We start from the raw sequence: 13144 nt of genomic DNA, 5'->3' as shown, positions 1-13144 counted from the left end.
ATTTTTCTCTATCAAAGTGCTTTTGCACTTTTGTCAAAAAATCAGCTAGCCATTCTAATGTGGAGCTGTGCTATAATTTGGGGAACTTACAGAAGGAATATAAAAGAGTTAAGTTATTTTGTTACATAGGAGGCAGTCAGATCCACAATGAAAAATTAATATAACGCTATAACAGCATTGTTTAGAAATGGGAGGGTGGGAAAGTTAGGCAAAGGATGATGGCTATTACTGTTTTTCGTTAACAAGCTTCAATAATTTTTAAAATATGCATTTGTAAAACTTTAAAGTAAAAACAAAATACTATAATGCCAGTGCCTTACTTAGGAGAAGCTTTAGAGCCTTAAATGTCTATATTTTTAGTTTTGAAACACTTTTACTGTGGAAAAACATAGTAATAATACATGGAAAAAAACATACAATATCAGTACGCAAAAGTGCATACCTGCTTAATCACCCCCTAATCGAGAATTAAAACATTGCCAGATCCTCCAGTCTGCCCCCTTCCAATCACACCTCTCCCTCTGTCCTAGGAGACTACCATCCTTCCTTCTATGGTAGTCCTTTTTTGCTTTATATTTTTACCATTTAAAAATATATTTTTTGAACCATATATTTTTTTCCCCAGTAATGAGATTTATATAAATGGACTCTGATTTCCAGCATCATTTATGGGGTTCATCTCTGTTGTATATAACTGTAGTTCATTCATTATTGTTGCTATACAGTGTATTATTTGAATGTTCCACTATTTACTCATTTTAGTATTGATGGAGATTTGGGTTGTTAACAACTTCTAGGCTTTTATGAATAATGCTGCTATGCATTTCCTTGTGCCTGTCTCCTAGTGTGCACATGCACACATTTGTATTTAGTAAATACATGGGAATTTAATAGCTTGATTTTAGAGAGTGTTTATGTTCAGTTTCAGAAGATAATTCAGACGTTCTTTTCAAACCATGTACCTTTACATTTCATCTTCAACACTTTCTATTATTTTGTGTATATTTGAAAAGAATGTGTATTCTGTAGTTTTTTGGGTGCAATATTTATATGTATCTGTTAAGTCAGTTTTGCTAATCGTGTTGTTCAAGACTTCTGTATCCCCACCAATTTAATTTCTGCACGTTGGTTTAATTAGAGAGATTCATTAAAATTTTCTACTGCTGTTATAGGTTTGTCTTGTGTTGTTATCCATTTTTGTTTTATAAATTGGGATCCACGTTATCTTGGCACACAAATTTAGAATTGTTTTATGTTTCTGATGAGTTGAATCTTTTATCATTATTGTTTCTCATTATCTTTAATGTCTGCCTTGATTGATAATAACATAGCAGCCTTATAGCTGGTGTTTGGTTTATTTTTCTCCCCCACACTTTTATTTAAAATTTTTTTGTGCTGTATGTTTTAGAAAATTATTTATTTCTATATACTAATAATGATCAATGTGAAAAAACAAAATTATGAAAGCAATTTCATTTACAAAAGCATCAAAAAATAAAACCACTTGGGAATAAACTTACCCAAGGAGGCACACACTGATGGTGAACCCTAAAAGAAGGGAAACAAATGAGATGAGCCCTCCAACAATCCCAGGTGATTTTCATGTGCTGATTTTATGCCCTGCAATTTTGCTGAAATCATTCACTCGTTTTAACAATTGTTTAAAGAATCCATAGAGTTTTCTACCTAAAGGATAATACTATCTGCAAAAATAATTTTACTTCTTCCTTTCCAGTTTGAATGCCTTTTATTTCTTTTTCTTATTTCTTTTCCTGGCTAGTACTTCCAGTACTATGTTGGAGTAGTTAGAGTGGGCATCCTTACCTTCTTTTGATCATAGAGAAAAAGTTTTTAGTTTGTCATTATTGAATGTGATGTGTTAACTGTAGGCTTTTCACATATGGCTTTGATGATGTTAAGGGAGTTTCCTTCGTTCTTGTTGTGTGTTTCTACCATGAAATGATGTTGAATTTTATTAAGTCTTCTTTCAGCATCAATTGAGATGATTGTGGTTGCTGACCTTCTTTCTGTTAATGTGGTGTATATTACATTGACTTCTATTTGTTGAACCAACCTTGCATTCCAGGAATAAATCCAGCTTGGTTATTTTGTATAATTCTTTTAATGTGCTGTTGAATTTGGTTTGCTAGTATTTTGTTGAGATTTTTATTCAGTATGTATCAGAGATATTGGTATGTAGTTTTCTTGTGTGTCCCAGCTCTCACCTAAACAATATCTCAATTATATTATACTTTTTAGGTATGGATTTTAAAAGTACTTTCTATCAAACTTCATTATAAAATCCCCTTTTAAAGAAAATATAGTGCTTTAAATGTCCTGGTTTGGCTCTTTGGGGGAACAAATTAATTAAAAGTTTTATTTTCCAGACTATGAATATGAATAGAGCAAGATAAAAAATTAAACAGCTAAAGTCAAATTTAGCTATGGTGTGTGGTGGTGAGGGCGTGTGTATGCTTTTTTTTTTTTTAAATTGTGATAAAATATACATATAATAAAGTGTAACATTGTAAGCATTTTAAAGTGTACAATTCAGTGTCTTTGTGCATTCACATTGTTGTACTAACATGTATATCCTTTTTTATTAATCTGCTAGGGCTCCTATAACAAAATACCACAGATTGGGTGGCTTAAACAATAGAAATTTATTTTCTCTCCATTCTGGAAGCTAGAAATCCAAGATTATGGTATTAGCTTTGGTTTCTCCTGACACTTCTCTTCTTGCAGATAGCTCTCCTCTGTGTCCTCACATGGCCTTTCCTTTGTGCATGCATGCCTGATATCTCTTCTTTTTTTTTTAAATTTTTTTTTTAATTGAAGAAACGATTTAAATTTTCCCTCCTGTCTACCTCCCCCTTCCTCCCTTCTACCCTCTGGTTACCACTAGTCCATTGTCCATGTCCATAAGTCTCTGTCCTGTTCATTTGTTGCATTTAGGTTTATATCTCACATATAAGTGATACCATGTGATTTTCAACTTTTTCTGTCTAGCTTATTTCACTTAGTATGATTATTTCAAGGTCCATTCATGTCGTTGTAAATGGCAGTATTTCATCTCTTCTTATGGCTGAGTAATATTCCATTGTATATATGTATCACCGCTTCTTTAGCCAGTCACATGTTGTAGGACACTTTGGTTGCTTCCATGTCCTGGCCACTATGAATAATGCTGCTATGAACATTGGTGTGCAAATATCTTTTCCCAGTAGAGGGATTGCTGGATCATATGGTAGAGCAATTCTTAGTTTTTTGAGGAACCTCCATACTGTTTTCCATAGTGGCTGTACCAATTTGCAGTCCCACCAGCAGTGTATGAGGGTTCCTATTTCTCCTCATCCTTTCCAACATTTGTTATTGCTTGTCCTGTTGATAATAGCTATTCTAACAGGTGTGAGATGGTATCTCATTGTGGTTTTGATTTGCATTTCCCTAATAGCTAGCGATGTTGAGCATCTTCTCATATATTTGTTGGCCATTTGTATGTCCTCTAGGAAGAAGTGTCTGTTCAGGTCCTCTGCCCATTTTTTGATTGGATCATTTGTTTTTTTGTTGTTATTGAGTTTGTATATTTTGGATATATTAGGCCCTTATCGGAGGTGTTCCTTGCAAATATATTTTCCCATTCAGATGGTTGTGTCTACCTTGTTGATGATTTCTTTTGCTGAGCAGAAGTTTTTTTGATGTTCCATTCATTTATTTTAGCTCTTACTTCCCTTGCTTTTAAGGTCAAATTCATAAAATCCTCTTTAAGTACAAGGTCTTTGAGTTTAGTTCCTATATTTTCTTCTGTGCATTTTGTTTCAGGCCTTATATTCAGGTCCTTAAATCCATTTTAAGTTAATATTGGGGTGTGGTGATAGACAACAGTCTACTTTCATTCTTTTGCAGGTGGCTTTCCAGTTTTCCCAGCACCATTTATTGAAGAGGCTTTCATTTTTCCACTGTATATTTTTGACATTTTTGTTGAAAATTATTTGTTCATATAAATATGGATTTATTTCCGGACTCTCAATTCTGTTCCACTGGTCTGTGTCTGTTGTGCTGCCAGTACCATGCCGTTTTTATTACTGTTGCTTTGTAGTATAATTTGAAGTCAAGCAGAGTGATCCCACCAGCCTCATTCTTTTTTCTCAGGCTGGCTTGGGCAGTTCGGGATCTTTTGTGCTTTCATACAAATCTGATGATTTTTTTTGGTTCTATTTCTTCAAAAAATGCCGTTGGGATTTTGATGGGGATTGCATTAAATCTGTAATAAGGTCACTTTAACTATTTTGATTCTTCCAATCCAAGAACACGGAATATCTTTCCATTTCTTTGTATCTTCTTTGATTTCTTTTAATAGGGTCTTGTAGTTTTCATTGTATAGGTCCTTCATATGTTTCGTTAAATTTATTCCTAGGTATTTTACATTCTTTTTGTTGCAATTGAAAAAGGAATTATTTTTTCCACTTCTTTTTCTGACACTTCATTATTAGAGTATAGGAATGCTTTGAATGTTGATTTTGTATCCAGAGACTTTACTGTATTTGCTTATTGTTTCTAGTAGTGTTTTTGTGGATTCTTCAGGGTTTTCTATATAGAGAATCGTGTCATCAACAAATAGTGACAGTTTGACTTCTTCATTTCCTATTTGGATGCATTTTATATCTTTCTCTTGCCTGATTGCACTTGCTAGGACCTCCAGTGTTATACCGAATAACAGTGGCGATAGTGGACAGCCTTGCCTTGTTCCTGATCTTAGAGGGAAGGTTTTTAGTTTTTCATCATTAAATATAATGTTGGTTGAGGGCTTGTCATATATGGCCTTTATTATATTAAGACGTTTTCCTTCCATACTGACTTTGTTAATGTTTTGATCATTATTGGGTGCTGTATCTTGTCGAAGGCTTTTTCTGCATCTATTGATATGATCATATGATTCTTATTTTTTAATTTGTTTATGTGGTATATCACATTAATCGATTTGCTTATGTTGAACCACCCCCGTGCCTCTGGGATGAAGCCCACTTGATCGTGGTGTATAATCTTATTAATGTTACTGAATTTGTTTGCTAGTATCTTATTTAGGAGTTTCACATCTGTGTTCATGAGAAATATTGGTCTGTAGTTTTATTTTTTGTGTTATTTTTACCAAGTTTTAGTATCAGGGTGATACTGGCCTCATAAAATGAGTTGGGAGTATTGCCTCCTCTTCGATTTTTTGGAAGAATTTGAAGAGAATAGCTATTAAATCTTCTTTGAATGTTTGGTAGAATTCACTGGTGAAGCCATCTGGTCCTGGACTTTTACTTTTTGATAAGTTTTTGATGATTGTTTCAGTTTGCTGATCGGTCTATTTAGATTTTCCAGTTCTTCTTGATTCAGTCTAGGAAGGTTGTATTTTTCTAAGTACTGGTCCATTTCTTCTAGGTTATTAAATTTGGTGTTATATATACTTTTTCATAGTATTCTTGTATGATGCTTTGTATTTCTGTGATGTCAGTCATAATTTCTACTCTTTCATCCCTGATATTTTTTATTTGTGTCCTTTCTCTTTTTTCTTTAGTGAGTCTGGCTAGGGGTTTGTCAATTTTATTAACCTTCTCAAAGAACCAGCTCTTTGTTGTATTTTTTTTTCTATTTTTTTTTGTTTGTTTGTTTTCAATTTCATTTATTTCTGCTCTAATTTTGATTATTTCTTTCCTTCTGCTGACTTTAGGCTTTATTTGTTCTTTCTTTTCTAGTTTTATAAGATGAAGCATTAGGTTCTTTATTTGGGCTTGTTCTTGTTTTTGGAGGTAGGCCTGTAATGATGTGAACTTTGCTCTTGTGACCGCTTTTGCCATATCCCAAAAATTTTGATATGTTGTTCTATCATTATCATTTGTTTCTATGTATTTCTTGATCTCTGTTTTTATTTCTTCTCTGACCCAGTTATTCTTCAGTAGTATTTGGTTTAATCCCCATGTATTTGTGGTTCTTTCTGCTTTCTTTTTACAGTTGATCTCTAGTTTCAAAGCATGATGGTCAGAGAATATGGTTGGTATGATTCCAACCCTCTTACATTTGTCGAGGCTATCTCTGTGTCCCAGTATGTGGTAGATCCTTGAGAATGTTCCATGTGCACTAGAGAAGAATGTATAAGTAGCTGTTTTGGGATGAAAGACTCCGTAAATGTCAGTTGTGTCTAGTTGGTCTAATGTATCATTTAGGATGTTATTTCTTTATTGATTTTCTGTTTGGATGATCTGTCCATATCTGACAGTGGGATATTTAGGTCCCCTACTACGATACTATTATGGTCTGTTTCTCCCTTTAGTTCTGTTAGTTCTGGTGTCTCTTCTTATAAAGACACCAGTCATATTGGATTAGAGTCCACCCTCATGACTTCATTTATCCTCATTTACCTCCTTAAAGGGCTTTTCTCCAAATATACTCACATTGGGTTTTAGGGTTTCAATTCAGTCTATAACATCTTTTAGTGCTTCTACATATCTTCTAGAGAACCTGCCATCAGTATTTTAGTTTTCTATGGCTCTTCTAACAAATTAACAAACTAGATGGCTTAAAACAACAGAAACTTATTTTCTCATAGTTCTGGAAGCCAGAAGTCTGAAATCATTATCTCTGGCCAAAAATCAAGGTGTCAACAGGATTGTTCTCCCTCTGGAGGTACTAGGGGAGAATCTTTACAATTCTGGTGGCTGCTGGCATTCTGGCTATGGCTGCAATCTTTAAGGCCAGTGTTTTCAAATCTCTCTCTGTTCTCTGTGTAGTCAAATTTCCCCATCTCCCTCTTTGTAGGGATACATGTGATTGTATTTAGAGTCCATCCAGGTATTCCAGGATAATCTCCCCCAAGATCTCTAATCACTTCTACAAAGACCTTTTTTGTAGGGGGGAGGAGGGTGTCACATAAGGTAACATTCAGAAGTTCCTGGGATTAGGATGTAGATATCTTTTGTGGATCCATTTATCAGCCTGTCACACTTTTATTGTTCTCACTTTGATTTATAGTTTAGTTTGTAATAGGTACAATATCCAATTCTGGGTGGGTAAAGGTTGGTGGCAATGGATGGCAGAGAAAATATTCTCATCTCTTCTAGATATTACACAGAAAACTCTTAAGTCTGTGGTTCTCAGTATGTGGTCTTAGAAGCAGCATCAGTATCACTTTGAGAATTTATTAGAAATGCAAATGATCAGGCTGCACTCTTAAACATAGCTAATCAGGAACTTCGATTGTGGGGCTTTGCAGTCTGTGTAACAAGCCTGTGTGCTTCTGGTGCATGCTAAAGTTTGAGAACCACTTTTCTAGATTATGGACATTATTAGTATTGAAACCATATTTGTCTTGTCCAACTCTTTTTCTGCTTAAGGCTAATTAGTTTAGGATTTATAGTCCACAAACTTTGTTTTCTATAGGGATATAAACATTTAGTACCAAAATCTTGGTACTGGTAATCTGTGAAATTAATTCACCCAGTAAAAGGTTTTACTTGGCTGATTTTTGTCAGTTATATTTTTGCTTAGATGTAGTTATTTCATAAATTAACATTATTGGATCCAGAAGTGATGTGAATTTTTTTCCTCAGGTCTTTGAAAATGTGAATTCAGCTTACTAGTCTGAATTTTACTTGTTTTTCTTCTATATTCCTTTGTACATTTTGGGATACAGCACAAAATTTCTTCAGTCTTTCAGCCTACATTTTATGCTTTTACAATACACCGACCAGTGAAAATGTTAAAATGAGATCAATGAATTTTTGTCTTCATTGTCGTTCAGAAAATACACAAGTAAACAGATAGGGTTGATATAGAGCTATCACTGGTTGCTATAGCAACCGAGAAACACAGCTTTACATAGCTGAAGAAATTAAAGAAGAAATATCAGGGTGATAGGTAAATATTGAAAAGCTGGTAAAAATGTATTAGCAAAGAGAGAGAGAAGGTGGGTGTAATTCACTCTGTGAAAAGGCATGAAAGCTGAGAGCATGGGGACTGTTTTGGGAGTTGAAAGAGTTTGGTATACTAGAAATACGGAGTGAGTGGGGGAGTAAAGATCAGGAATAGATAAGGCTGATATCATTGATAAATACTATTTAAGGATTTGAAGCATATATGCTACATCTTCAAGATAGCCATTGCCAAATGATTACTTATATAGTTCTGCAAAGGATGAATTTGGGATGATACTGAGTCAAATAGAACAGTTACGGTAATCTACATAACAATGGCAAATAGGTATGGTGCCATTTTTTGAGAATAAGAATTCAGAAGAGTAACAAGCCATTTTCATGTAGGAGCAGGAGATGTGTAGAGTTCAGGGTAGGACATACTGAGTTTTCAGAATTTATGAAATGTGACAAAATTAGGGGTAGGTAGGTTTTTGAAAAGTAAATTTTCAGTGGAGTGTGGGGATAGAGGTTACATTATGCTATATTGAAGATTAAATTGAGGAAATAGGAGAGTATCAATGTATGCTATTCTTTGGAATGTTCCCTGACATTTAGCATTACTTAATTAGTGTTAGCCATTATTATGGCTACTATTAATGAGTATGTACTTTTATGCCATCTCATTCTATATTTTTTTCCTTCAGCTTTTTTTTTTGTTTATTTTTGTTTATTTTTTTTTGAGGGGGGGAGGGTATGTACCTAATAGTATTAGATAAATATTGATCTATAGAAGTGTATGTTTTATGAACAAATGCTGCTTTTAATTATAGCTCTTACCATACTATTAGAATTAACGAAAACAAGTTTTGTAAATTTTTTTGAAGAGAATTAAAATGCTTAAGTTTCTCATTTGAATAGATTATCGTTCCTCAAAAAAATGGTACTAAGCAAGTTTTCTGAAGGTTAAAATGGTCATGTTTTACTTGAACAATTTTTTGGATAGATTTTCTATCAAGAAAAATTTTGATTTGCAGTTTTTAATTTAAAAGCATAACGTGTCATAGATGTACTTATTCCTGGAGCAAAAAACTAAATTATGGTTTTACCTGTGTTTCAGGTTTGATTTAATTTCGAATGAGATTGTTCTTGCAGCAAGATGTTAATAAGACAAAATCTAGGTAAGTAGAAGACTACTTTGTTAAGTGTTACATATCAAATAGGAATAATATAAAAACTTGTTTTAAAAATATGCCTTCATGTCCAGAATTGAGTTTTTAAATAAAATTTTGAAATGCAAAGAATCGACTTTTTGATGTATTTGGTCTAGTTGATTTGGTGAGAGTAAAAATACAGTCATCAAACTGGGGAACTAAATTCTTTTTCTTCTTTTATGTTGACTTTTATAACTTAGTTGTGTAGTTTCCAATGACTATAAAGCATGTTAAAAAATTAAGTTGGTGTTTGGTTTAGCCACTCGGAAACCAGTTCTTTTTTAGTGGATTATAGTAGCTCAGTAGTCTTTGCTTTTGTGAATTTTACTTTCTTATTTCCATTAATGATGTTCTTTCACAAACTAGTTAAATTATTCAAATAATAACTGTTATATAATGTTCAGAATTATAAATGATTGTTTTGATATTTTTCTTTTGAGTATATCTACTGAATGATTTTTCTAATTTAGCATTCTGATTCACTTTAATTTTTTAAAACTGTTGATTTACAGAAAATTGAGTTGTGGTCATATACTTTTGGTCTGGTATGTGAAAGAATGATTTTTGGCATTAAACTGTTGAAATGTTAAAGATACCTTCACTGTCTATTGGTAAGTGAACATGGTTTCAGGATATAAACAGATTAAGAAGAATACTTAGATAAAAATTACAGTTAACTCAGTCTTTCTCTAGTCTCATCAGATGTTTCAGCTGCCAGAGGCTTACTGATCTCCAAGTTAAAAAAAAATAAAAACTAGAATGAGAAGTACTGTAGTTAGGTAATGTGCCGTTAAATATTGTATTCTCAATAAGTGGTTTAGGCGTAATTTGAGCAAATTTTCCCTTTTATTGCTATTATAATAATAGTAGTGATAATTTGGGTATCTATATTGTGTTATATGTTCCTTGTGCCTTATTAATCTTTATAGTACTTCTTATAAGGTAGATAGTACTGTGTAGAAAATTTTTGTGTTTTTTGTTTTTTGGTTAATAGTGAGCTATTTCTTTAAGAAGGGTACTTTATTTTCATAGCATTTATTATAAGGACTCTTTGTCTATACAATTTCCTGAAGGAGAGAAGCAGCCAGACTTTTCTACTTAAGGTCTTATAGGGATTTTGTTTGTTAGTTGAATATACAATGTCTATTAGAATATTGTATTCTGATTTCTTGTATGTTAGATATTGCTCATTGCGTGACTGGTTTAACTTATTCTGACCTTATTCCACCACATTTTTTTCTATTATTAAGTTCAAATTTGTGTATGGCGAAATGTTGAAAATTTTAAGTATAGAGCTGAATGAGTTTTTACATATATGTTCACATTAGTAACCACCATGTAGATCAAGATGTAAAACGTTTTTATTGTTCCAGAAAGTTCCTCTTGCTCTTCCCTTTCCAGCCCAATAGCCTTTCTTTGAGATAAGCATCTTTCTGAATTCTATCAGCATAACTTAGTTTTGCCTTGAACTTTATGTTTATAGAGTTATGTAATATGTACTTTTTGTATCTTTTTTTACATTCAACATAGTGTTTTTGAGTTTACTCCATGTCGTTGTATCAGTAGTTAATTATTTTTTAATGCCAAGCGATACTACATTGTATAAACACACTACAAAATTTTTATGCTTTCTCTCTATAATTTTGTTTGAATATCTGTGTCAATATCGGATTCTCCAAGTCTCTGACCTCATTTGCCAAAGTTCTACACTGCTTTCTTTCCTCTAGTTGTCCCCTTCATTGTCCCCCATCCACCTGCACAATAAAATATAAGTTCTATAAGGCATACAGTGATTTCACTGTAGCTATTTCAGAATGCCTAGAATTACCTTAATAAACAAAATAAGATGTTTTATATTCTTAGTTTTAGTCCTGTATATATGTTGCCACTCTTCTCCAACCCCTTGCCTCCCCAACTGCCAATGTCCATTCCTGCTAGTCCACTTAACCTCCTGAAGTAGTCCATCTCAAGTATCATCTTGTCCTTTGAGCTAGACCTGGCCATACTGCAATAGTCTGTTTTCTTTACTAGACTGTGAGCTCTTTGAAGGTAGACACCGTCTATATCTTATTTATCTTAGTAGCATAGTGCTAGAGCTCTATGTATTTAGTGAATGTTTGTTAAACATTCAGTAATGAACAGAGTTCTCAGACAAGTGAGGATTCAGAATGTTTGCTGGAATGGGATAGGCGCATTGGCGCTTCAGTTGCTGTTAGGCTGTAGGAAGGAGCAATGAGAACAATACTGAGGCAGCATTATAGGCATTTTGGTGGGGGGAGGGGGAAACCTCAAGCCTTCTTTCAGTCCAGTTAGAATAAAATGGCTAGTCATTGTTGATTTCAGTTACTCTTTCCAGGTGAAGGCGTTAATCCATGTTATGGAAATTAGAATGTTTACTACTAATAGTATTCTCTTTGTGAGTTTGTTCTAGTTATTTCTTTAAAGATTTTAAAAGAATGTGTTACACTAATAAAAGTAGAACATTAAGAAGACTGGTCACATCTGTAAAAAGTAAAGAAAACATTTCCTCATTTTCCTGAGGGTAAAAAACTTGGAGTGGAGGAAGAAATTGAAACATAGTCTAAAATTGTGATAACATTTTTGATTCTTATAGCTTAGGAAGCTTGCTGTTTGCTGAAAGTATGTTTTTTTTAATTGTCTTTTATCATCGTAGATCTGTAATACATAAAAACAATATATTTCTTAAGAAATGGAACTTTAAAATAATTTAAAGCATTTTGCACTACTTTTCTTCTTCCATATTTGAAATTCGGCTAGTTGGGTTGGCTATCGTAGTCACCTGGGGAACTTTTATGCCTCGAGCTTGATTGCCTTCTAGCAATTCTAAAGCAAGGAGAAGTTCTTCCCCACTGGGATCAATTTGTTGCTTTTCCTCTTTGCAGTGTCTCCCATAAGGGTTGAACACAAAGTCGGACATTGACCCCATCTCATGCTGTTCCTCTGTCTCCCTATAAGGATTTTCATAGTCACAGATTCTAATTGAATGTGGAACCTCAGTTATTTCTTTTATTTCATCTTGGATGTGAAGCATGTTTCATTTTTTGTTGATAAAATTTGATTCAGAGAAATTTAACCTTGTGATTGCTTGACTTATGTCTTTAAAAGATTTTATACTTGTTTTTCTTAGAAGCTGATAGGTATACCTCACTTTTGGACTCTTCTCTTCATTTTGCGCTTCATTATTTTATAGTCAGCTGCCGCTGAGCTTTTCCATTTTGTTGAATACCTGAATCCAAGGATTTGAAGTTCTTTATGAATGTTCATCTTATATGAGTTTAATTTCCTTAATTTCCAAATTAACCTGTGTGCTTCACTGTAGCACTGTAGATGTGCCTCCCATTGTTGTAATGTGAAAAAGAAAATTTTTTAATTAATAAAATTAATTGTTCTTCATTCTTGATGATACTTCACAGAGTACATTTGACCTTTTTCAAATATATTGCCAAGCAACATTTAGTATTTTCAAATTTTTATTTTTTAAAAATAAAAGTCACATTTGCTTATACATGTGAGCAAATAGTGCAGAAATGTTTAAATAAGACTCTCTTCTCTCGCCTAGTACTGTGCTCCCCATAAGTTTTCAAAAATAGCTGGTATATATTCTACATCTTTTTTTTTCCATTTACCAGTGTATCTTGGACATTGTTTTACATGTATGTTACATTTAACAAAATGTAACAGTTTCCTTGTTGATAGATACTTGAGTAAATCTCAGGTTTTCTTTACTTGTATAGGCAATGCTGCAATAAATATTCTTGACCATATCATTGGGATTGTGTGAGAGTCACCTGTACAATAATTTGTAGCAGTAGATTGCTGGGTTAGTGTTCCTATGCACTTTAATTTCTAATATATGTTGCAAGATTGCAATGAGATCATGCCACTTAACATTCTTATTAGCAGTTTTTGAGAATATCTGTTTCCCTATACCCTGCTAAATATTAACTTGTGTTTTAATTCTTACCAGCCTAATCAGTAAAAAGTCATATTTGTGCATTTCTTTAATTGTGAGATTCC

General features: G+C 33.2%; 1 protein-coding gene across 14 annotated transcripts in view; it reads left to right on the top strand.

Annotated features, from left to right (window-relative positions):
• ZNF644 (zinc finger protein 644) overlaps nucleotides 1–13144 on the top strand; it is a 100674-nt gene that overhangs the window by 19104 nt on the left and 68426 nt on the right. For all 14 annotated transcript variants that reach the window (XM_011355625.2, XM_011355632.2, XM_023528092.1 and 11 more), the window contains one exon: nucleotides 9013–9073. In XM_011355625.2, coding sequence (XP_011353927.1) covers nucleotides 9030–9073 — 44 coding nt within the window. In that variant the 5' untranslated portion in view covers nucleotides 9013–9029. The remainder of the gene's footprint in view (nucleotides 1–9012; nucleotides 9074–13144) is intronic.

This window comes from Pteropus vampyrus, unplaced genomic scaffold, assembly GCF_000151845.1.
Source record: "Pteropus vampyrus isolate Shadow unplaced genomic scaffold, Pvam_2.0 Scaffold22, whole genome shotgun sequence".
NCBI classification, from domain to species: domain Eukaryota; kingdom Metazoa; phylum Chordata; class Mammalia; order Chiroptera; family Pteropodidae; genus Pteropus; species Pteropus vampyrus.
The sequence above is the reverse complement of the archived record's forward strand: the minus strand, read 5'-3'. Positions and strand labels throughout refer to the sequence as shown.